Source organism: Gadus macrocephalus, chromosome 10 (assembly GCF_031168955.1).
Source record: "Gadus macrocephalus chromosome 10, ASM3116895v1".
Taxonomy (NCBI): domain Eukaryota; kingdom Metazoa; phylum Chordata; class Actinopteri; order Gadiformes; family Gadidae; genus Gadus; species Gadus macrocephalus.
Window position 1 is genome coordinate 19,949,830 of NC_082391.1, and position 24,117 is coordinate 19,973,946.

The 24,117-nt window shown below is 42.4% G+C and overlaps 2 protein-coding genes across 2 annotated transcripts; one reads left to right on the top strand and one right to left on the bottom strand.

Moving 5' to 3' along the window:
- Window positions 1-5,320: 5,320 nt before the first annotated feature.
- On the bottom strand, window positions 5,321-6,536 carry syce3 (synaptonemal complex central element protein 3). Its single transcript, XM_060063105.1, has 3 exons — window positions 6,463-6,536; window positions 6,083-6,188; window positions 5,321-5,832 (listed from the first exon to the last, which is right to left on the bottom strand). Exons 1-3 carry the CDS (start codon window positions 6,463-6,465, stop codon window positions 5,669-5,671), a joined length of 273 nt encoding a protein of 90 aa, XP_059919088.1. The 5' UTR covers window positions 6,466-6,536; the 3' UTR covers window positions 5,321-5,668.
- A 441-nt stretch (window positions 6,537-6,977) lies between these two features.
- foxi3b (forkhead box I3b) lies at window positions 6,978-9,375 on the top strand. The gene is made up of 2 exons (XM_060063104.1): window positions 6,978-7,819; window positions 8,028-9,375. The coding sequence occupies exons 1-2, from the start codon at window positions 7,219-7,221 to the stop codon at window positions 8,591-8,593; spliced, it is 1,167 nt and encodes a 388-aa protein (XP_059919087.1). The 5' UTR covers window positions 6,978-7,218; the 3' UTR covers window positions 8,594-9,375.
- Window positions 9,376-24,117: the final 14,742 nt, after the last annotated feature.

Here is a 24,117-nt window from a genome sequence, read left to right on the forward strand (position 1 = left end):
GTTCACACCTAACTCAAGTGTTTATCCAGCCATGTTCCTGTTGCTAACACTTTGATAACCTGCGTCGATCCCATTCTAATAGCGTATAGCCAACCTGTGAAGGACAAATTAGAGAAGCATAGCACTGCTTAATTACGCATTTAGTAATCCGCGATGATGCCGAGAGACTCCAAGCTCCATTTTCTTTGTAACACCGTAAAGGACAAAGGACATAGGCCTACATAACAACAATGTCTTAAAGTAAAGGGGCGTAGGCCTACCTTTGACAGACCCTATCAGCTAACTAACCCCCGGTTATCGATCGAGATAGCAGGGGATCGCATCCATCCGGAATATAAAAAGACTGGATAATGTACGAAAACGTCGAACGAAATGCTATGCATTTACCCTGACGTTAAATTACCTCCCAATTTATGCGGGAAGACGGTAACGCAACTAGACACTTCTCTGGGGGATCATTTGTTTCCGACCACTTTTTCCCATTGCTTGCCCACGTCTAGAATCTCCCTCTCAGCTTGACACGTCATAAATCTGCCAGGATTCCAACTAAATGAGTGATACCATGGGCTTCATCAGGGGGTCCATGCCTGCGGCGGACGGGGCGGAGATCTGACTCCAGTGGGGGCTGGTGGGTCGAACTTTTTGTATTGTTAACATTACGCAGACGCGTTTGTCTGAAGCGACTGGCAGAAAGTGCATTAAACAAGAGATATTCCTACGTCGAAAAATGAAAGAATAAACAAGGGCACACTGATTCACTCAATAAGCAATGCAACTGCTGTCAGGTGCTGCGACATAGAAACTGCCCAAAAAAGGCGAATTAAACTGTATTTAATCTTAAATTAAACGTCAAATCAAGCGAGACAGCACGCAAAAAATACTTTTTAATTGTGATAATCTGTTCAAACAGCCAAAGAAAGAGCTCCATGTGATTTAAAGGGCAAGGTTCCATTACTTACAACACACATTTACACCCACACACACACACACACACACACACACACGCGCGCGCGTAGACGCACACAAAGACCGAAGAGTGCGCGAGTGCGTGAAGTTAGCAGCGCATGTTTCCCATGCTTCCTGCTGTGCTCTAATTAAGGCCCAGAGATAGCAAAAAGCTGGTAACCTCTTTGTCTCGGTCTTTGACTAATGGTCACAAGCTACAGCACCATATCGGAGCCATATTGTTTCTTAATTGAACTCCACCAACATCTTTCCCACCAAAACACACACACACACACACACACACACACACACACACACACACACCACACACACACACGCACACACACACACACACACACACACACACACACACACACACACACACACACACACACACACACACACACACACACACACACACACACACACACACACACACACACACATTACATCATATTTGATAAGTTGAAAACATTTTGTAAAAGTTAGAAGTTTCATATCAGGTTTTTTTTATATTGATGTTCAAATTTCTCGCAGAATATAAGCTTTTCATTCAAATGTACAGTTTCAGTATTACCTAAGCGAACCTCCTGTGAAGTTATATTTCCATGACACCTTAACACACCACCAGCACTTTTCATAGCTTTCTTTTTGGGTTTTTTCCCAGGAAAGAGGCATGCATGGGGGAGGACGACCTTCCACCAGGACCCCCCAAGAGGACCCCTGTATTCACGCAGACAGGCCTGGGGGTCTCAGTGGGAGATTGGGGTGATGGTCCTTCTTACCCTCCCACTGTCACTCGGGTGTGAGATACCAGAGTCCTCCTTGCACTGGGCTGGGAAGATGTTTATGTTATGTTTATGTCAGCCACACATGGGAAAGAAGCATAATAAATGATCAGACTCCAAACACACCTCCCATCCCTGTGATATTAGGCATCATGTAATATTTAGGAAAACATAAATATATGCCACTAATAGGCCCCAGAAATAGGGTAACTGCTTTTTAAAGGGACTTATCGGGTTGAGAACAATCAAAGCATAAAGTCAAATTAGAGCAGCTAAGTGGTACAGCAACCATAGTATTAGGATGATCCTGATATACAAATTGATCACCGTCACAGTGGAAAGTCAAAAACAGCCCAGTTGGAGGGAGCTCACTCACTGGTTATAAACTAAGCAGACACTCCATCATGTGACACAATTTGCCTTTATGGATTACAAAAACATTAATTTTAATGTCATCAATGTCATCAACATGAAGTGCTATTCATCCTGGTCTGACTTTCTGTATGGAAATATTATAAATGTTATATTGCTATATAACTTGTCATATCATGTCAAAAACACAATATTTCATGTTGGTTTTGCAAGTCATAACTAGTATTAACCCAACCAATGAACAGTTAGATTTAAAAAATCAGTTAAAATATAACTATAAAAAATATAAAACAACAGTGCATGTAGAAAACAATGCTCCTTGCACTTTCGGGCAAGTCCAGAAGAGGGCGGCCCCGTTTCTTATGAAGGGGAAACGATTCAGAACTTAATCCATTCAACACCTGAACTATTAAGCCATTTATAAAGCAGATCACACGTGCATTTTCTAAATTGCCTACTAGTTCCTATATATGCTGTTATATTGAAATATGTAAACATTTATAGGGCCGTAACATTTTGACATGAATTTGCGCATAAAAGTGTGAGACTTTGTTTTTCTTTTGTTTTTACATGAGTGGAAGTTTTGTATTGTTTTTGCCTGGTTAGCGTCTCTAAAGAAGTGATCTCAGTGTGAAAAAGGTGAAGTAGGCCTATAGGCTACACATGTTGTGTAGGCTACAGTCCAGTAGGGCTGGTCAATGACAATGGAGAAACGATGTAAAACAATACATTTCTGCTTTACAATGATATTGGTCAAGTGTCGAGCATGTCAAGCGTACAGGAGTATAGATGCAAAGTATTAATCACACTTTGCCTCAGAAGAGCTATAACATTGTAATCTAGGCTATGTAAGTTACATAGACATACCCACGCACATAAAAAAACACGTAAATGTGTCAACAACCACTCACACAGATAGACAGAGACGCTTGAATGAAACATAGTGTACAAAACCAACAAGATCCGAGTAATTTGCTGTTAACATGTTTTAGTGATGTGGTTTGATTTGACTCGAGTGTCATAAAAGTCTAAACTTAATAAGATGTCATTTCTGCCGCCAGGCACTACGCTCTATTCGCCGTATAATAGGCAACTGCTTTCCTGTGGCAGAAGGTGGCAGTGTTGTATAACAAATTGTTTACATTTCTCTCATATTTTTTCCAGGTATATTTGCAAAACCGTTGGGCAGTTAATAAACATTGTTATTTAATTTTAAATAATAACAGAGGACAGCTGCAACCAGTTATATCGGTTTTGACACGTTCGTAGGTGATGATATGGATCCAAATTAGTAAAGTTCAGTAGGCCTACTGTGTACACAAAGCTGATCTTAGCGTGGTTTCATTTGAGATCCCACTCCTCACTTTTACGGCACAGTGCTGTTTTGGCATTTTGCTTGCAGAGGGTTAACTTTTCAGAGGTCTCCATTATTGTCTCTGTGTTGCGTCATGTGACTCTTTGCGATGGGACCGTAAACTTGTTAGTAGGCCAACAGGCGAAAAATGATTTGGACACACAGTCCACACTCTGTATGGAGCTCCAAACTTTAAGCGATGAAAGACGCATAGTCAGTGAACCGTGGACAAGGGCCTTGTTTGAGTCATCTTTGGTTTCCACCTTTATATTAGGTTTTACATTTGAAATTACGAATTGTGTGAGCAGCCGTGCACCTATTGCCCTGATTAATACAATGTCTACAATTTTATTATCAGTAGCAAAGGCAAACGTTACTCCATGATCAAAGAGTCAGTGAGGCAATCTCATAACAATGCAGATGTTTCCTTTCTCCCTTTCATTTTGTTTTGTATAGTTCATAAGATCAAATCCAAAAATGACATATTGTGCCTCGGGTTAAACATGGCAGTAGAGGTCAAATCGGTCTTTCCCTGGTTTTTTTTTATGCCGCAGTTTTCCTGTTTAATTAAATCTGAATGAACGGTCACACTCTCCGACAGATCAGTCATGAATCTGAGCTAATTTACACGTGTAAAGGTTATATAATGTTTAAATGGCAAGTTGATTTTTTTCTGAAAGCCAAGCAACAACAACAGACCTTTCTTTTCTATTATACCTACTATCTTTTTCGTTCTACCATTATTGTCTTATTGGAATTCTGACCAAAACCAACACAAAACGTATTCTTGCAGATACACACCATTTATTATTATTCTTCAGGTGTGAGGGCTGGACTCGGTGGAATCTGTCCTGCATCTAATCTTTTCAGAGTTGCCATCTTGCCTGGGTGGCCGAAATGCACAATCAAATCACACTGCCTGAGCTCCGTCTGCACTGTAGACACAAAAAGAAGAGCGTTCACTTTCAAAATGCACTCAGGTGCATTCGTGCTAGCAGGAAAGAGTGAAAGTTAATAAGCAGTGATTTTAGTTATTTTGTCTTTGTTAAAAAGTATGTAGCCTAATAATATAACATTTGTAAATTGCAGCTCATTAAACTGAAATATTTTATCATGAATCAGTATGAAGTTTAGATAACCTGTGTCACTACATGCCTTTCATATCTTATGTGTTTTTCATGGACAAACTATTCTGAAATACAGCCTTCAGCGGAACCCAAGCTAATTGAAACAAAGTACAAAGATGACTCTTTAACCTTAATTGACACACTTGGCAAAATCCATTGTCGTTGTTCACCAAGCGATCATCTTGGTTAGAAATATTCGCTGCAGGGGGAACTGTATGTGAAATCCCCATGTATCCAAATGTTTAAATGATCCCAACAGTATCATTAACAAAGCAATGCACGATTACAAATATTGCGTTGGCATGAAAGGTATTTTGGGCTTTGCATGTGTATGCAAATTGCTCTTTATCACAGAACTTCACTAGCACACACAACAGAAACTATGGGGTCAGTTGAAGTTAGGACTAGGGTCCAGGACGATCACTCACATACAGGCCAGTCGGGTCATGTCCCCGTGTAGGGAGTCGAGTCTACCAAGGAGGTCCTCAAAATCGGTTGAATCAGGAAAGCAATTATCCTCTTTGCTCATCTCTGAGGTTTCCATCTGGGAAAAAAACAACAATATTACAACATGGAATTCCCTTGATAGCCCAATTGACTCTATGTCCAACAATAATTGCTTGTGCTCATGCAGTATAGATCTTTGCACTACATATACAACCACAAACGTCATATATAAAATGGTGTGTGCTATCTGCTATGTTGCCTAAAGAGCGAAAGTAATTATCTGAAGCCATAGGAGTACATTTTTTTTATTGTTATTATTCATTTCACAAAAACATATATCTCATGTAAGTGCAGCAGCAGCCGTAAACTGCTGTTTATGCTATCAACACGGTCGACCTTCGGGCTTGGCAACACAACATGCACCACCAAGTAAGATATTTGAAATGAAGAACATTGGTCACCATGACTGGAAAACATTACTGGTTAAGATTAACATAGAACACTACTGGTCAACAACATAACACAGTGTAACAGTGAATATCTTTATTTAGCCCAAACTATTGTCCCTTCTGAAATCCCAAACAAAATATAACCATCGGATCATCCCTTTAAGGGCAATGTGGTTTCAGATGGGTTCACTTGTCTTCTTGGGGCTCCTTGTTCAACTCTGAGTCATCTTCTTCCCTACAGATAAAAGCTTTGCATCTCTTATAAGCGTCTTGGAGCCTCAGCATCATATCCCCTTGTTCTGGGCTGGTCCGCTGGACCACCATGTCATAGGCCATCCAGGTTAACTGCACTGCATGTTCACAGAGAACAGCCAAGGTTAATGTGTTGTATAGCCTACATGGATATACATTGATTGTAAGCATTATGTATCTGCATCAGTCAGTATGCAGGGATAAATGTGTCATAAAATACAATATATTCATATGTATATATATATATATATATATATATATACATACACACACATGTTAAAACAATATAAATATAATGAAAGCAGACGTTACATTAACGTCCTCCGTGACGGTTGACACGTTTCTAACCTGATATGTTCTCAACGTCTTCAATCATTCTCTCCGAATTCTTGTTGAGCTCCAGCATGTCTTTGTCACCCTGCTGCCGCTCGGTGGAGGAAGGTGAATCGCACATCTACAAACCGAAAGGTCTAATTAACGCAAACTAACTAATAAACTAATGTTTAATCTTACCCGCAATCGAGGCCAGGGATGAAGACACCTTTTGGAAGTGCTAACTTCAGCTAACTTTCTACTGGCAGTGGGGCGCTTATTAAATGCTTCCTTTAAAGTAGCCTATCATGGTCGAATTATGATGACTAGCTGGCTTACATTTAGTTCATTGTTAGGTTAACCGCCTAACAGCACTCAAAGTAATATATATATAAATAGATACACAAATTACTTACCATTAATAACCGACGAAAAGGCTTCTATGCAATGCAAACGTGAAGTCGTCACTTGAAATGAATGACGTATTGAGTAAACATCGTATGCAAATTTTCGCGCCAGTCAGACATTTAAGCGTCGCGTGAGGCAGCGCTTAACAGAATACAAATTGAATGTATTTATTTATGTGCCTATTTATTTAGGCTCCATTCTTTTATTTTAGTGTGACCACAATAGTTCACATGATAGTCATGGACAATGGATATCTAGGAGTATGGAATCCTCGTCTATATTTATAATTCTATGTAGGTAGGCTACATGATGTCATTGTATTATCATACTATTTCCACCTCAATATCAACTTCAGAAAGGGTAACAGTAATAATGGAAAATTTCGTAATTAAAAGTGACTAAATGAGGAACTTGCTGACAAAGAAAAAAAAAGAAAGAAAAAAAGACTTGCTAACCTGAGGAAACAACCAATCAAATGAGTGAGGGGGTGTTTCATGGGAAGGAGATAAAGCAGGTGTGACAGGTGACCTCTCAGACATAAAACAACGTCAAAGAGGCAACACATTTCAAGGGAGTCAGAGAGCTCGAGGAGATTAGTGAGCTCTGTAAACGCCGTAGCCTTGAGAAGATAGGCTACTTTTAAACATTGCACAGAAGACTTTCTAAGACCTTCCTTTTGGATCAGAAAAAAAGGAGACAAACAAAGGACCACCCAGGGTAAAGTAAAAAAAAAGAAAGAAGTGGCGGGTGCAAACTCTGTCTTGATGTCTTCATTCGAGACCCAGGGCCAGTCTCCTCTGCGTTGTGGCCCCCAGTTCCCAAACCTGGGCCAGGAGCCCCCAGAACTCAGCATGTACAGTGACTGTTACTACCCTCCTCCCTCACTGCCGAGCCCTCAGCGCACCACTCCTTCCTCCTACGACCTCGGCGACTATGCCGCGTCTTCCCCAAACCCTTACCTCTGGTTCAACGGCCCCGGGATCAACACAACGCCTTACCTGGCCGCCACTGGCCCTCCGGGGAACCCCGGGCCCCCGTTTGTGCCTCAACACTACGGCATGCAGCGGCCCTACCTGGGCCCCAACGGGGCTGGAGGCCCGGGGGGCGAGCTGAGCTGGTTCTCCCTGCCTTCTCAAGAGGACCTGATGAAGCTGGTGCGACCGCCGTACTCCTACTCTGCTCTGATCGCCATGGCCATCCACGGAGCACCGGACAGGAGGCTGACCCTGAGTCAGATCTACCAGTACGTGGCGGACAACTTCCCCTTCTACAACAAGAGCAAGGCGGGCTGGCAGAACTCAATCAGACACAACCTGTCGCTCAACGACTGCTTCAAGAAGGTGCCCAGAGATGAGGATGATCCAGGTAATAACTCTATAAACTCAATAAACACAATTAATATTTATATTCATTTTTATCCAACGAATATCTTTTAATTGACAATGCAATTCACGCGTGTATTCCCAATACGTGTCTGTGTATGTCCTTTTCCCGGTACATGTCTGTTATGTTACATCAGATGTGCCATGTTTGTTTGATCTAATCCAATTTTGATGCTCTTCTGACGTCACAGGCAAAGGCAACTACTGGACACTGGACCCCAACTGTGAAAAGATGTTTGACAATGGAAATTTCCGTCGCAAGAGGAAGAGGAAATCAGACACTCTCTCCGCCGAGGGGGGCGCAGGGGCGTCCGAGTCGGTTGACAGCGGGCGAGACAGCCCCAAACATTCCGGAAACTCTTCTCTCGATATGTCCGACAGCCCGGACAGAATCCCTTCCCCTTCGTCCTCAGGCCCCACGCCGTGTTTGAGCAGCTTCCTGTCAGAGATGACGGGGGTCTCCGCCATGGCGGTCAACGAGCTGGGGGGGGGCGGCCTCCCCCGGCCGCTGCAGCTCAACCTGTCCATGGAGGTGCCTCAAAGGGCAGCGTCGTCCGGGGTCTTTGGTGGCTACTCTCCGGGCTCAGGGCCGTCGGAGTGGGCAGCCACGCTGCCAGTGCCCCCCGCACTGACGTCCTCCCCCACTCACTCTTCCCTCGGGTTCAGCAGTCCCATCCTCAGTCAGTTCAATGGGCATTTCTACCCGGGGCTGGGTTCAGCGGGAATCCTCTACCCACGCGAGGGCACCGAGGTTTGAGAAGACATGGAGCAGGAATATCAGGTTACTGGAGCGACTTCGATTAACCATTGACTCTCTTGATTATTCACCTTTAGGTAAATTGTGTTTCAGGCATTTAACCAGGAGAAACAAATGCATGTTTAGCAGATGAAAAAAACACACACATTGGGCAAACATTTTTGTCTTGTTTGTGTGTCAGGTTGTGTTTTTTTGCGCTGACTGAGACAGTTGAGTTCACTATAGCGTGAGACAGCAGGGTGGGAACCTTGTGTTTCCCATAGGAAAGGCTGAATCAGCTTCTAGACCATACAAAGGACACGCTCAAAAATCCCAGGCAACCTGATTATCTGGTCTTAAATCATCTTTTTTATTCTGACACAAGCTTGTTTGCAATCAGATCTGACTCATTATTAAACCAATCTTCGATCAGTGCTCTTGCTGACATTGTACCATTCCAACGTTTCTGCTCTCTGCTTTTGATCTAGCATAAAGATGTTATTCAACACCTATGGGAAAATGTAGGCATGATTGCAAGGTAGTTAACATGGTACGACCAACAAGGAAAACATGTCAGCATTGCTACCAATCACTAATTTGATATGCAATCAATACATGATATACAATCTAAAAATCTTATCGAAAAAACGGATGGATTTTGTCTGTAAATATGTATGTGTTTTTTAACATTGACTACACATTTATATTGTTGGATTTGGGGGTGATTTACTTGTACAAAATGGCAAAGTATTGTATACACTGTGTGTTTTTGATATTATTAAAAAATGTTCTGGAACTCTGAAGCTTTGATTTCATTTTAATTTTAATTTTGCACAGTATCAATATCATTTTAGGACTGATAGATGGAACTCAGCTACACTTATACACAGACATACGTCGTCAGGCCCTTTTTACTGGGGCACGTGCCCCAGTAAAAGTCTCCAGTGCCCCAGTAAAATTCCATTGATCATCATTAAATTAATCTGCAGAAGCGCCGCTCTCGCTATGGAATCGGCAGGATTCATCAAGTGCATCTCCTGCTGCCTCGGGAGTCTTCAGTCGAGCCTGCCACTTACCAGCCAATCAAAAAACGAAAGGGGCCACATAAAAGCCAATCAGAAAATAGCACTACTGTATCTGGGTAAGATTTAACGCAACAACCAATGAAAAAAATCAGTTATTTCCGGATTCGTCCACGTGACTCTTCTGAATGTTTCGTTGGAAACCACGGGAGCTGGAAACAGCGCAGAGTATAGTCATCTCCTGTTTTAACGTTACAACAAATGCACAACTTGTTTGACACAAACAATGACAACTTGATTGCTGTTAGAGAATGTTGCCCACATAAATAGCACCAGTTTTTCAATACTGAGCGTCTGTAGCCTGTCGTTTTATAACACACACGCACACACACACACACGCACGCACGCACGCACGCACACACACACACACACACACACACACACACACACACACACACACACACACACACACACACACACACACACACACACACACACACACCATGCGTGCACGCACACACGCGGAAAATGAATAATCTTCAAAATTTGAGGAAGTTTTAGTGGCCAAAAACTTCCTTAACACTAAAAAGGAAATTATGGATATACAGGGTGTTTTTAACATACTGGATCCAACAATGTTCCCAACACTGAAACAGATAATTCAGATTGCACTCACAATTCCTGTAAACAGTTGTAGCTGTGAGCAATCTTTCAGTGTGTTGAGAAAGCTCCACACCTGGCTTAGGTCAACCATGGGGCAAGGAAGGCTTCACCAACTTTCTCTTTTGTCCATTGAAAGGGAGCAACTATGCAAAGTGAGTCTAAGCCAAATTATTGACCGCTTTGCCACCATGAAGGCGTGGCGATACAGCTTAATAGTGAAAACATAATAATTTAAAAAGGCTCTATACAGTAGTGTATGGCCTTATTTAGTTAAATTTAAGAGCTTTGATGTTCTATAACATTTTCCAGGTTGATTGGTGACAATGAGCCACCTCACCTTAAGTCAGAAATTATATTTTAAACCTTGTTTCTGGCCTTTATAGTCCATGTCGTTCTGGCAAAATTATGCTGTTTCCACACAGCTTCTAAATAAATATAGATGTGTAGACTTCTCCTGATAAAGAGGTGAAGGTCATAAAGAGACTTTTTGTTTATTTGTCAGTTACCTTATTTGTAAATCTTTGAGATGTGTATGTGTTTAAATACATATCATTGTACGGTACTCATGAATCTATCTTTGAATCTTTACCTTTACCAGTGCTTTAATATAGCCTACAGTATGACAGTGACAATGATTTTGAAGCTCGTACATACCCTTCTGTATCCATCTATTTCATATTGTGCCCACGTAAGAAAATAAAATAAAATAAGTATTGGCAGTTGGGGGCCAGTGCCCCAGTAAAACTCTAGGTCTAGCAACGCCCCCCCCCCCCCCCCCACTCACACAAACAATTAAAGAAATTGTAATGACAAGAGAATGTGGAGAATGGGTAGAACCCGTATGACAGTCCGAGTCACCTGAGCCTCCTCTGGTGGATGGTTAACTGCTTCTGCTAAACGATGAGGATCCCCATTCTCAAACTGGCTCCCAACAAGTCCTTTCACCGAGACTATGCCACCACCACCTCTATACTCACATTGCTAGCTCAGATAAGACATTGAATGAAGAGAGACAACTGTAAGATGGAAAAAACTCAATATATAGGGAAAAGGGAAGGTGTTGCTGTGAATACTGTATTGTTAAATGATGTTGATTGCCATCCATGAGTACTTTCAAAGAAATGGGCAAAGGAATGATTGACTGTGACATTGCATGCTTGGTTGCCTATACATATACCTTCTTCAACCAACATCAATACATGTCTTAATTGGTATTGGTATTTTGTTAACAAATTGAATTGTCAATTCCTTGCAAAACCGTTATATTCTTTATTAAATCCTCTCATCAATTACACAAATGCTTTCAGTATATACATATTAAAACCACTATTCGATGATATATTTATTTGTATACTGAATGTTTTTCCTCCTAGTATCAAAAGAGCCGTGAAAGTAAGTCATTTTTGGCTTTCCGTACCCTCAGGTGCTTTGAAACAGCCAAAAGCAAAGTATGTTGTAACACTGTTTTGGAATGGTGGTACACCTCATATTTATCTCTTTTTGCCAACAATTACAAGTTCGAAGATTTTTTTACAAAAAGAGTGAAGTCACCTCTTCAGTCCATAGCATGTAAAGTGGATTTGTGGAGTTTACTTTAATTTGGTTTCAGATATAAATTGTACATCGGTTGTTATTTTTGCTCTCTGAAGAGAGTAAACCTAAACCTTTGATAGATGTCTGATACCAGTAGGCCTTTATTTACCCTGAAACAGAGGCAGCATGACAGAAGTTTACTGAAAACAAGGTGGAAAGACCACACTAATCCCACTACCTAGACACACATAGACACAAAAACAGTAATGTGCACTGAAAACCTGTGACCACACACACATACACACATGAGAAGACACACACAGACACACAGACACAGAGACACGCACACACGCACGCACGCACGCACGCACGCACGCACGCACGCACGCACGCACGCACGCACGCACGCACGCACGCACGCACGCACGCACGCACGCACGCACGCACGCACGCACGCACGCACGCACACACACACACACACACACACACACACACACACACACACACACACACACACACACACACACACACACACATGCATTAAATGGTCTGATGCATTAAATTAGTTTAAATTGAATTTAACATTCTTGATAATCTGTGGAATTACTTGGGGGTTGGAGGGAAAGAGGTCGACCTTTCAACATTTGCATAACTGAATTATCCACATCGTTGATGATTTTGCAAATTATATTCCTAAGATCCTGCTGTGATGCTTTCTGATTTAACTGTGTGAACTGTGAGGCCTTGCCTCCTGGTCATATTGTAAACCTTAGAAGTCAAATCAATCAACAAATTGAGGTGGTGCCAAATGTTCATGCAAATAACCTTTCTCTTTACTGACTTTACCCTCGCAAAATGTATCAGTTGTGGGTTTCCCGCACAAGTGGCATCAACGATGTTATCACTAAAAGATAATCTCATTAAGGCAGAAATAGTACCAGAGCACAAGATGAGCAGAGTAAAGTTAGAAAGAAAGAAAGAAAGAAAGAAATGAGGGAAGAAGAAAAAACGGATGTTTTCTTTTATAAGAGGGAGAAGTAAACAAAGATCAGGGAAGATATTGATATACATTCATGAATGAAGATTGTTCAGAAAGATTTCCTAACACTTTTTATTTGGGTTGGAAGAAAGAATAATTTGCCAAGAGAAACACAGCTGGTCTGAGGTCTCTAACACTGCATGAACATCACAGATAACCTGCTACCATATCTATTTAGTCACTCTCAAATTGATGCAAATGTGTGACCGTTAATCACTCTGGGGAAGGGAAAGATGGGGTCCGATAGAGGTAGCTAACGGTGAAATGGAGGGTAATTACTCAGGTAAAGTCTACACAAATAATGTGATACTTAAACTTGTCATCGTCCCAACATTTCTTTCATGGGATTCTCCCTCATTTTTCCCCTTCGTCTTTGTTTTTAATACTGGATATTTGAATAAAAAGTTGATTGTTTTTCCAGCAGCTAATCATCAATTATTTGCTTCATTTCTTTAAAAAATGTTACCCATGTCAGTACAAGTTTTTCAAAGAGTCTAGGGCAAATTATGTGCTGCATAAATTCATGAATGCAGTAGCTTTGCTGTAGTTAAACAAAGCCCAAACCGATCAGTCAGAATGGAGCATTGGAGAATTATCACAAAACAGACATTAAAATCTATAAATCCTCCACCTGCCGCCTGGCTCGTGGCTCCACACACACACACACACACACACACACACACACACACACACACACACACACACACACACACACACACACACACACACACACACACACACACACGCACATTGTTGTAGGTGTTTGTGTGTGCAGAAGTTTGTTCAACACAGGGTATGCCTGTGCATGTGTTTATAATGTAAACTCAAGCTCAAGTGCCGTGGCTGGGGTGTGTTTGTGTGGGTGTGCATGTAGGGGTGAGGGGATAAGTCCTGAAATGATAATGAACCTTGCTTAATTTGTTATGGAAGGAATATGTGAGTGTGTGTGTAACCGCAGACTAAAGTGCCAACCTTTCGTTTTTTAGAATGTTTCATTGGGAAAAAAATGGATGTCAATTACCCCAAAAAACACATACACACACAGTCACACACACACACACACACCCTCATTCACCCCCACCCACACACAGACGAGAAAGGGTCCATATACCCAGAATAGGACAAAATTGCACAATGACACGTAAGCTCAAGGACAAACACATACGCACACACACAAGACGGACGCAAACGTCCTGTATTGACCAAAACAGAGGGCTCCTGGGCTGTTTAGTAAACGGTAGGGTCGTCACAGCCCCATGCTACAGGTAAGACCTGGGCCCACGCAGCCGTGCCCTCTGTTATGGGTAAACACGCTGACACACTCCCGACACACGCACACAGCTGATGGAAAGGATGAGATGTCCTCAAATCAGCAGCCCCGTGCACCCGTCACTCCCAACGTCGTAATTCTCTTCAGTGTCCTTCTGGTTTTAGAGGTCAGGAGAAAAATAAGGTAAATCCTGCCATTTTTCACGAAAGAGTAAAGACTTTAATTCAACGTCTCCTCACATGGAATTCATATTTAACGCACACCAGTTCAGATCAGATCCCCTTTTTGGTAAAAGAACAAAAATCGATCAACCGCATAAAATCAAAAACAGGCGAAGAAACAAGCAGCACTGTTTTCTTCAGGTCACTTAGACATTCAGTCAGCTGGATTGTTGAACAACACAGCTAAATCAAATCAGGGAAAATCGCCCTCTCTGTCCAAATTTCCTTTAAATCCGTCAAGGGATCTCTCCAGTATAAAACAAAAGTTCCTTCATCTCCGGATTTTCCTCTGGTCAAACTCATACAAAAGGAATAAGGCAGTGAATGATCTGCTTGTTCCGAGCATGGCTTATATACACGATTTGGAAGAAGTTTAAAGACAAACACAACGTTGGGAGACCTTGTGTACATATGAATCACGGCTATTGCACCCTAAAATATTTGCCATGTCAACATGAAATAAACATGGCCATTTCAGCAGGGCCAGGGAGAGGGAGGGTGATAGGGAGAGAGATGGCCATAATGTAAATATTGTATAATAAAATCTTTAAATGAATAATATTCCTTAACCTTTGTACTTTGCTGAAAGTATATGCATTACATCCTTTATTGCCGATCTATCTATCTAACTATCTATCTATCTATCTATCTATCTATCTATCTATCTATCTATCTATCTATCCATCTATCCATCTATCCATCTATCCATCTATCCATCTATCTATCTATCTATCTATCTATCTATCTATCTATCTATCCATTCATAAATTTATCTACAGTATTAGGCCTATTTCTATTGAAACAATCAATCTGCTTATCTATCAATCTTTTTATCCTTCATCAACGCTTCAGACGAGTTACAAAACCACAATGTTGTAGTCCCTTAAAAACGTTTTCAATGACAACTCAACTAACAATAGGTTATGACTGCACGTGTCCTTTGACTGTTAAACAAATGAGACAGAGCAATGAGACAAAACAATGTGAATCTTTCAGTTTGTGGAAATTCCACCAGGTGCAACGGGAGGGCAAGGCAAGGCTGCCAAGGTAAACGGGCCCACCTAGTGGTGACATGTGGCATTAAACATCAAATATCTATAATGTGTATGTCTTTTATTTCTGTCTTGAGCAGCCTTACCCAAACGTAAGATTTGGGTAAGGCCAATTGGCAAGGTAGAATTTTTTTTCATCGAAGATAACATTAAATTAATCAGCAATACAGTCTAGACATTGTAAATTATGAAATGATGAAATGTAGAGAGGCCCATTTCCAGCAATCATCACTCCTGTGTTCTAATGGTACATTGTTTAGCTAATCGTTTTAAAAGGCTAATTGATGATTAGAAAACCCTTGTGCAATTATGTTAGCACAGCTGAAAACTTTGAACGGCAGTATATATATATATATATATATATACGTATATATAACATCCTAGGACTGCTGCTGAACATCTCAGATGGGGTTGGTACTCCCAGAATCCATCAGCCCTGGCCCCGCACTAAGGCCAACAGGAGCCCGGTGGCCGAGACGATAAGCAGCCCTGACACATCACTCATCATGAATTACAAGTGGGACCAGCCAGGTAAGGGCCAGAGGAGACTGGACAACCTCCGGGGTTAGGAGGTCATTCTGGCAAAAAAACACTGCACTGAGTGGTGAAGATAGAGGGTTTGAGGAGAGAGAGACAGAGACAGAGAGAGAGACAGAGAGACAGAGAGACAGAGAGAGAGAGAGACAGAGAGAGGGGAGCTGTGTGATCAACACCGAGACTAATGCTGCGTGGAGAGGGACCTGTATACACAGGGTATGTGACAAGGTATATGTTAAAGGTTGGGTATGGGATTTGCGAAATGCCAGCAGATTTTGAAAATACACAACTCAAATGGTCCTACCCCCTCTCCTTCAACGCTGACTCTGACTCCACCCATTCCAAGTACATGGACGCGCAATCATGCACGAGCGAACACAGATGCGCGAGAGCGAGTCATTTGCTAGTTAGCTAGCTCCAGTAGCTACCGCAGGATAACAACAAACAGAAGCTTGCTCTGGGTCACGAGGTTTGAGTACGTGCACGAAGGGGTCGCGCGCGGGGCGCGGGGGAGGGGGAGTGCAGTACGACCGTTTGATTGACGTACTTACTGTCCAATGCAACTCGGTGGCTATGGAAATCATTGGCTGGAATTTTTCGAGCCCTGCCCGTTCCACAGATGATTGACTTGTTTAATTTTCATGTCAGTACTTCTAACTCAGTGGCTGTAAGTGGGTTATGATAAGGATTTCAAGTCATTTTGCAAAAATTGCCAAAAAAGCGAATTCCATACCCAACCTTTAATCAATCACCAAATAAACTAGTCGGAACTGCATTTCCTTAGCGAGAGATAACACTGCAGAGCAGAACTGTGAGGGTCCCTCCCAACGTATTAAGGGATATCGACTGGGGGAGCTGGTTAGAAAGGAGGTTGTTGAAACACAGCCTCCTACAGGGACCATAAGTAATGGAACTCGACATGCCCAGGAAGTGGTCATGGTGAAGTGCATTTGTGTGTGTGTGTGTGTGTGTGTGTGTGTGTGTGTGTATGCATTCATGCGTGCATGACGTGTGCGTGTGCTTATTTGTGCATGCGGATGTGTGCGACGCCGGTGGGGTGTTTAAAATACTTTCACCCTTCAGAGGGTAGAATACTTTCCCACCCTGGAAGCGGTTGCCAGGGTACTGCTGGTTTCCACGACAGTCCCATGGGATGTAGGAGGTAAACGAAGAGCAGTAAGACGTATCCATCGGGTCTGGTGAAAATAAATTAAGTGGGGGGGCAAGCAGCTATATCTTTCTAATGAAGCAAAGATGGAGAGCTATGCAAGTGAGGATGAGGGAGAAATATATACATACACAGTATACATATCTATATATATGTGTGTGTATAATGTATATTTATAAGATATATATATAAGAGACAGACAGACATAGACAGACATAGACAGACATTGACAGAGGAAAATACAGGGAGATGGTCTAATTTATATGCAGCAGTCTGCTACTAGTTGCCTTAATGTGTGTGTGTGTGTGTGTGTGTGTGTGTGTGTGTGTGTGTGTGTGTGTGTGTGTGTGTGTGTGTGTGTGTGTGTGTGTGTGTGTGTGTGTGTGTGTGTGTGTGTGTGGTTATATTGCAGTTTGGGGTTTTGTAAAAAGAGGTATGCCTACATTTAATAATAACTGTAATGAATGAAGAAAAGGCAAAATAAAGAATATCTATTTTTCACATCCAAGCTTTTCTAGTCTTTTTGGACCATATTATTTTGTAATACTGGCGACAATGGACAGAATATAAGAATGTGTTAAGTATTTTAAGAAGCTGCATTACCCTCACATAGCCACTAGGAAGCAGGACCAAACATATAAGCTGTAAATACTATACATAGCCACAAGGGGAGCAGGACCTTACTGAAGGCTGCAATAACTGCTCCATCCACAGAGGGCAGCACCACAGACAGGTGAGGAGGCCGAGGGTAATACGTCACACCGGCTCCTCCCACTACTTCCGGGCCATGCGGATCAGACCATAACAACATACACATCGAGCATGCTCCTCAGAATCTCTTGGCAGCCCATATTATAGGGTTAATATAGCTTTGGTCAGCTGGGAGACGCTCTGCACGTGCAAAGACACGCTTCAACCTCCTTTTGCTCCATAGTCATAATTTACCATACCGAAATACTTTACCAAATAAAGTAACTTTTAAAAGCTATCCTTTGGATTTGATCACTTTCCTTGAAGAATGCTGCAATAAATGTATGAAGCAATTCATGACTTCCTCATTTTTAGGGTGTATGGGGTCACAAATATGTAGCGCTGAAGGGATCCAAGATTGCCTGACTGACATTTGCAATCATGAGAATCAATCACTCTTAGGTTGGGAGAAAGAAGGTGCCTGTAATAACACATGTACCCACCCACCTAACGAGTAGCTCCTTTATGCCAATGAAGACATCAATTGTTTTACAAAACCAGTTTACACCGGCCACAGTATTGAAGTTGAACTATTGACGTCGGCCACTAGACTGGGTACCCCCAGCCCATTCTGCCGGCAATTTGAATTCGCCCTGCAGAAGGGTTTGGAGAAGAGCAATACATTTCTTTCTGCTTCGGATACGTTTTTGCGGGAGCCAATCACCAAGCTGGCTTTTCCCCCTGGTGCGCTATTGGCTGATTTAACAACAGTGACGGCAGGGAAGCGACCCTCCCCAGATCAACTTGCAATCTATGATTGAGCTTGGTCTGGCAATAGCCAGGCTAGACGGCAACACTATTGACTTTGACAATAGAATTCTGAACGATCTCAACCATGTTTTGGAACTGTTCTTGAGTTTGATCAGTGAATATTGGATTTGGTTTGTGTGTGTGTATGTGCGTGCGTGCGTGTGTGTGTGTGTGTGTGGGGGTCCCCTTTTAATCTTGAGGCCCTTGCCGCCCAAAATTGTGCGTGCACGGCCCTAAAGTTTACCAAGCAAAACGATCGGTTTGCTTTCCCACTGGAGAGGTCGTTTTTCCCCCTTTTGCACTTGTGGACTGACATCCACAGAAATGGATTAGTGGCATGCTTCTTAAAATCCAATTCCAAGTTGTTTCCCACACATCAGTACTGCGTTTAGCTGCGTGTGCCATTCGTTCAACTCCCCAAGGGGAATAGGGTTTAACGTGACGCGGATGAGTAATGAGGCATGATTGTATGGTGAGATAACCATGGAAATGTCATGCAAATTTGTCCCCTACGTCTTCTTGAACAATTCCAGTCTAATAGCCGTGGAGTCGAGTCGTAATGTAGGATTATCTGTAGCATTCAATTAAATATTACAAACGGCAAATCTCACAGCTCTGTCTGCATAGGCTCCCTCCAAGCCACAGTACAACGTACTGTCCCGTGAACCCTCTATCAGAGCACTATTAGAAGCAGGAGCATATTTACAATCGTCTGTCTCTATCAACAGCAGCAAGCTTTTTAACATTTTTAGTAAGAAATTATTTGGTTAGGGGGCTTAAAATGCTCTGAACCAGGTGGATGACAGCCAAAAGAAAACTGAGTTAGTGAAGGAGAGAGATGGGGGTGAGGGAGGGTGAGAGAAACTAAAAGGGGAAAAGCAGCTACCAGCCCTCTAGATATTCCCAAAGGTTCGGTGTACAATTCAGTGTCTCATTTGACCCTACAGCAGCCACTGCTTTTTGCTTGTTCTATTTATTTTCATTCAGTTCTGACTGATAGAAACGGTTGTATCTTTAGTATGTATTTTTTGTCCATCACTTACGTTACGTGTCCGTCTCGTCCAAAATACAGGAGACACCAACTAAACTGACATTAGACATGTTAAATGTTGGATCAGTTTGTTTTTATTATTTGTCCTGCTGTTGTATGTTGATGTTGAGGAAGTCAATTGAACTGATTCATGTTTTTCAAACCATTGGTGGTATTAGCTGCTCAACTGTAAAAAGGAATCCAGGTGTTGTCGATATTCCCTGAACTATATGAAATTGTCAATTTTCATGTCTGCTGTGCTATGGGTAACACTTTTTTTCTAATAGGAAGGGCATTCCCACATGAGTGACAATAAATACAGAGAGGGAAATAAAAGTTACAGATAAATAGTAGGAGAGAGCGCCAGAAAGAGAGAGTGAGGGATCCATCCAGGCTTCGATGTGCTCTGATTGGAATAGATGAACGATCCAGTCCCTCCCCATACTAAGGGACTGGAAGACCTTGCAGAGGTACAGAACAAGACAAGACTATTGCTGCCTTCAGTCCCACCACAAGAGAGACAACCTGTAGCCACAATCCTTCTGAAATATAACCAGTGTACTGGTCCCACTACACACTCTGTAATTACACCTCATGAACATGCATGAAGCCAAGGGCAAGCATGAAGGTCAAGACGTCACCGTGCTCATCCAGCAGACGCTAAAAGTCTCATGGGGGAGGCGGCGGGGGCAGTCAAGCCAATTGCTTCAGGGGGGAAGTGGGTGGACAAAGGAGATAGCAATTTGATGGATGAATTATCTATTCCATCTATTCCTTCATTTTTAAGTTAAGCATCATTCATGTTGACGTGTGTGTGTGTGTGTGTGTGTGTGTGTGTGTGTGTGTGTGTGTGTGTGTGTGTGTGTGTGTGTGTGTGTGTGTGTGTGTGTGTGTGTGTGTGTGTGTGTGTTTGTGTGTTAGAAAGAGATTTATTCCTTTGACACCTCAGGGGCTTTCCAATGGTATTTATGTTTCATGGTGGCCCACAAATCACAGGTTAACGTCCCTTCAATGTTTCCAGTCAGTGATGGTTAATACCCAGGGCAACCATACCTGAAAGTATATTTACATTCACATTTACATTTAGGGCATTTAGCAGACGCATTTATCCAAAGCGACTTACAATTTAGCACTGTCTGTAAAATATGGATGTTCATAGAACCAAGTGCAAGGCACAAACAATTGCTAGGTTAACCCATTACCCGTTTTCAACATAGATAGCTATGATAAGATGCTACATAACTAATTACGATAACTAAATATAGCTTACAATAAGTGCGTACATCAAGTACCAGGACGTACAACATACAACAAGTTATATTTACATTGAACAGCATAACCGAGAACATAAACAATTGTATCTATTACGTTAGAGAGAGAGAGAGAGAGAGAGAGAGAGAGAGAGAGAGAGAGAGAGAGAGAGAGAGAGAGAGAGAGAGAGAGAGAGAGAGAGAGAGACGTCTAGTACAAATAGCTTTAGATTGGTTTGTATTGGAAAAACAAATGCAGATGAAAACAAGACGTTTTTTAGATGGATGGATGCAAACGCCAGAGATGGATGGAAGCTCAAATAACTGGTGGACAGATGGACGGGCAGTTGTCTGGATACCATATGTTATGAATAGATTGAAATAGGAAGCAGATATCCTGTTTAAATTGTTTGTGTGTGTGTGTGTGGGGGGGGGGTTCTAGTTACCCCCCCCCCCACACACACACACACACACACACACACACACACACACACACACACACACACACACACACACACACACACACACACACACACACACACACACACACACACAAAACCCCCATCCCCCCTTCTGAGACATTCTGGGTTTAGGAGAGACAATTATTTTTAATGGGGGCCAGAGCCTGTTTTCTACAAGAGCTACGAAGATCATCTCAGTGACACATGCACACACTGATTTGACAAGTGTTTTAAAATTGGTTTGGGGCACTATTGATTTGCTCCAGTTTGACATTTACACAATCTCAGACATCTAAGCCTTTTGAGCTTATGTTTCAGCTAACATAAACTCACACACTTCAGCAATGTATAAATTTTTTAGATATATATATTTATTTATATACATACTGTTCACGTAGCACCTTTCGTGCATAAAATACATTAATTTGAAAGGTAGATTGAAACAGGTTTAAAGAGAAAATGTGAATTAACATACCGCCACAGCCAGAATGTGCCAATGCTTGACTGCCAGAAGGTGTTTAAAATCCGATCAGGGGTTCATAGTGTTTCCCTGACCTGACCCACCTGTTGAGGTATTTTTGGCCCAAGACAAACTGAATATTTAGTGCAGCGAGCAAAATATACAATTCATTCTTCCAGGTTGGCGCTATAGTGGATGAGGCGCGATACATCCCCCTGTTCACTATGCAAAGCACTATTTGAGGCCGGAAAAGATCACCATTTCCCAAAAGTGTCATTATTTCTACATATATATTCTTCACTACAGTAAACCTCTTTTCGATCTTCGCAACAAACCTAACCCGATTATGGGCGCATGCTACGCGTAGGCTGAATCACAATCGTGTCAAAACAAATCAGATTGGCCAATACACACTGAAGATAAGTTCAATAATTGTAAAATTACAAAAATTATCCCTCTCTGGCGAACAGAATGTTGCAGCAGGCCAAAAAATAAATAATAATATATATATATATTTATTTTTTTCTTTTTTATTCTGATTATTAATTTATCTGTGTCGAGACAGAATCGTTCTAGCGAGAATCGCGATGCATCGAAGAATCGATTATTTTTCCCGCCCCTACAATGGAGCATCCTGGGTCACCTCCTGTCACCCCCCCCCCCCACATCGGACCACACCTCCTCCCCCCGGAGGGGCGCTCAGAAATCATCTCAGTGAACAGCGCTGATGGCAGCCAGGAACATCAGAGTGACACTGGCCCTTTAGACGAACTGGAACATAATGCATTGTGACCGTATGTCAGTGGATCTTGACTTAAGATAGAAGTCCAAAAATATCTAGATTCAGAAAAGTGTTCGTTACGATTCAACGGACCGCTCATTACTTTAGTAAAGAAATCCTGAAAAGAAATGTTCAAAGCTTCAGAACAGGGTTGAACTAGACCGCCTACACAAGGGGTTCCCACCTGTAATGTTTTTTTATCTTTCCTCTCCTTTCCTCTCTACCCGTCGAGAGAGTCTGTTCAACACCCTCATCAGATGTTATCCGGCGGCGCGGTTGTCCTTGACTTGTCTATTTCTCACACCTGCTTGGGTTCTAGCTAGTGTGCGTCACAGGTCCTAGGGACGGGGAGGTGAGATCCTACAACTGGAGCGGAAACGCGGCTGAATGGCCAGCGGCAGGTGCACGGTGATTCAGATGCCATGTGACCTTGCTATTGAAACACGGGGTGAAAGGTTTACTCATGCACGACTGCATGTCTCATCAACCTGAAGAAAAAAAGAAACGAACAACAATTGAAAACGTCTTGAGCTTGGGACATTTGAGCTTCCAGCGATACCACCTGTCAGCCAATGAGAACCCTAGATGCTCATTTTTGTTACATCATGCCCCGCATCAGCATCATCAAGACGATTTATGCTATTGACAAGGGGTTGACAAGGGGACATCAGGTCCAACACGGGGGTAGTTGCAGTTCCAAGTGTGCACGGGGGAAATATAGATGCATTATCCCCCCTGCTCTTATTGGGACTGGATTCACAACACAAACAAACCATGGCTGTGGGGATTGCAGTTGATGGAGTGTGGAGGAAGGAGTGTGAAATTGCCTTTTCTTTAGGAGACCAACGTATGAATAAATAAAAGCAGGGGAAAAAAAAAAGGACCACCGATATAATAGGATTGCTGTGGTCCTTATCTAGCCTCTGTAATGCAGAGGAACCATTGGACATTTTGAGAGAGACAGAGTCAGAGTAACAGAAAGAAAGAAGGAGATACAGAGGGAGAGTGTGAGAGTGAGGGAGAGGGAGAGAAAGAGGGAGAGCTACAGAGGGAGATTGAGAGAAAGAGAGAGAGACGGAGGGAGAGTTAGAGAACGAGAGAGAGAGAGACAGACAGACAGACAGACAGACAGACAGACAGACAGACAGACAGACAGACAGACAGACAGAGAGAGAGAGAGAGAGAGAGAGAGAGAGAGAGAGAGAGGGGGGGGGAGAGTGGATGGAAGAGAGAGACGGAGAGAGAGAGAGACAGAGAGTGAGAGTTTGAGTGAGAGAGAGAGAGAGAGAGAGAGAGAGAGAGAGAGAGAGAGAGAGAGAGAGAGAGAGAGAGAGAGAGAGCAAGGGAGAGAAAGAGATTGAAAGAAGGAGAGCGAGAGACAGATAGATAGAGAGAGATGGAGAGAGAAACAGAGATAGAAAGAGAGAAAGAGACAGCAATATATGAACCGGGGGAACAGAGCTAAGAAGTGAGATGATGAAACGGATACAATGAGATGTTGGAAGAAGGCTCCCTGAAGACCTGAATAACTATGATTTAGGTGTTTGTGTGTGCATGC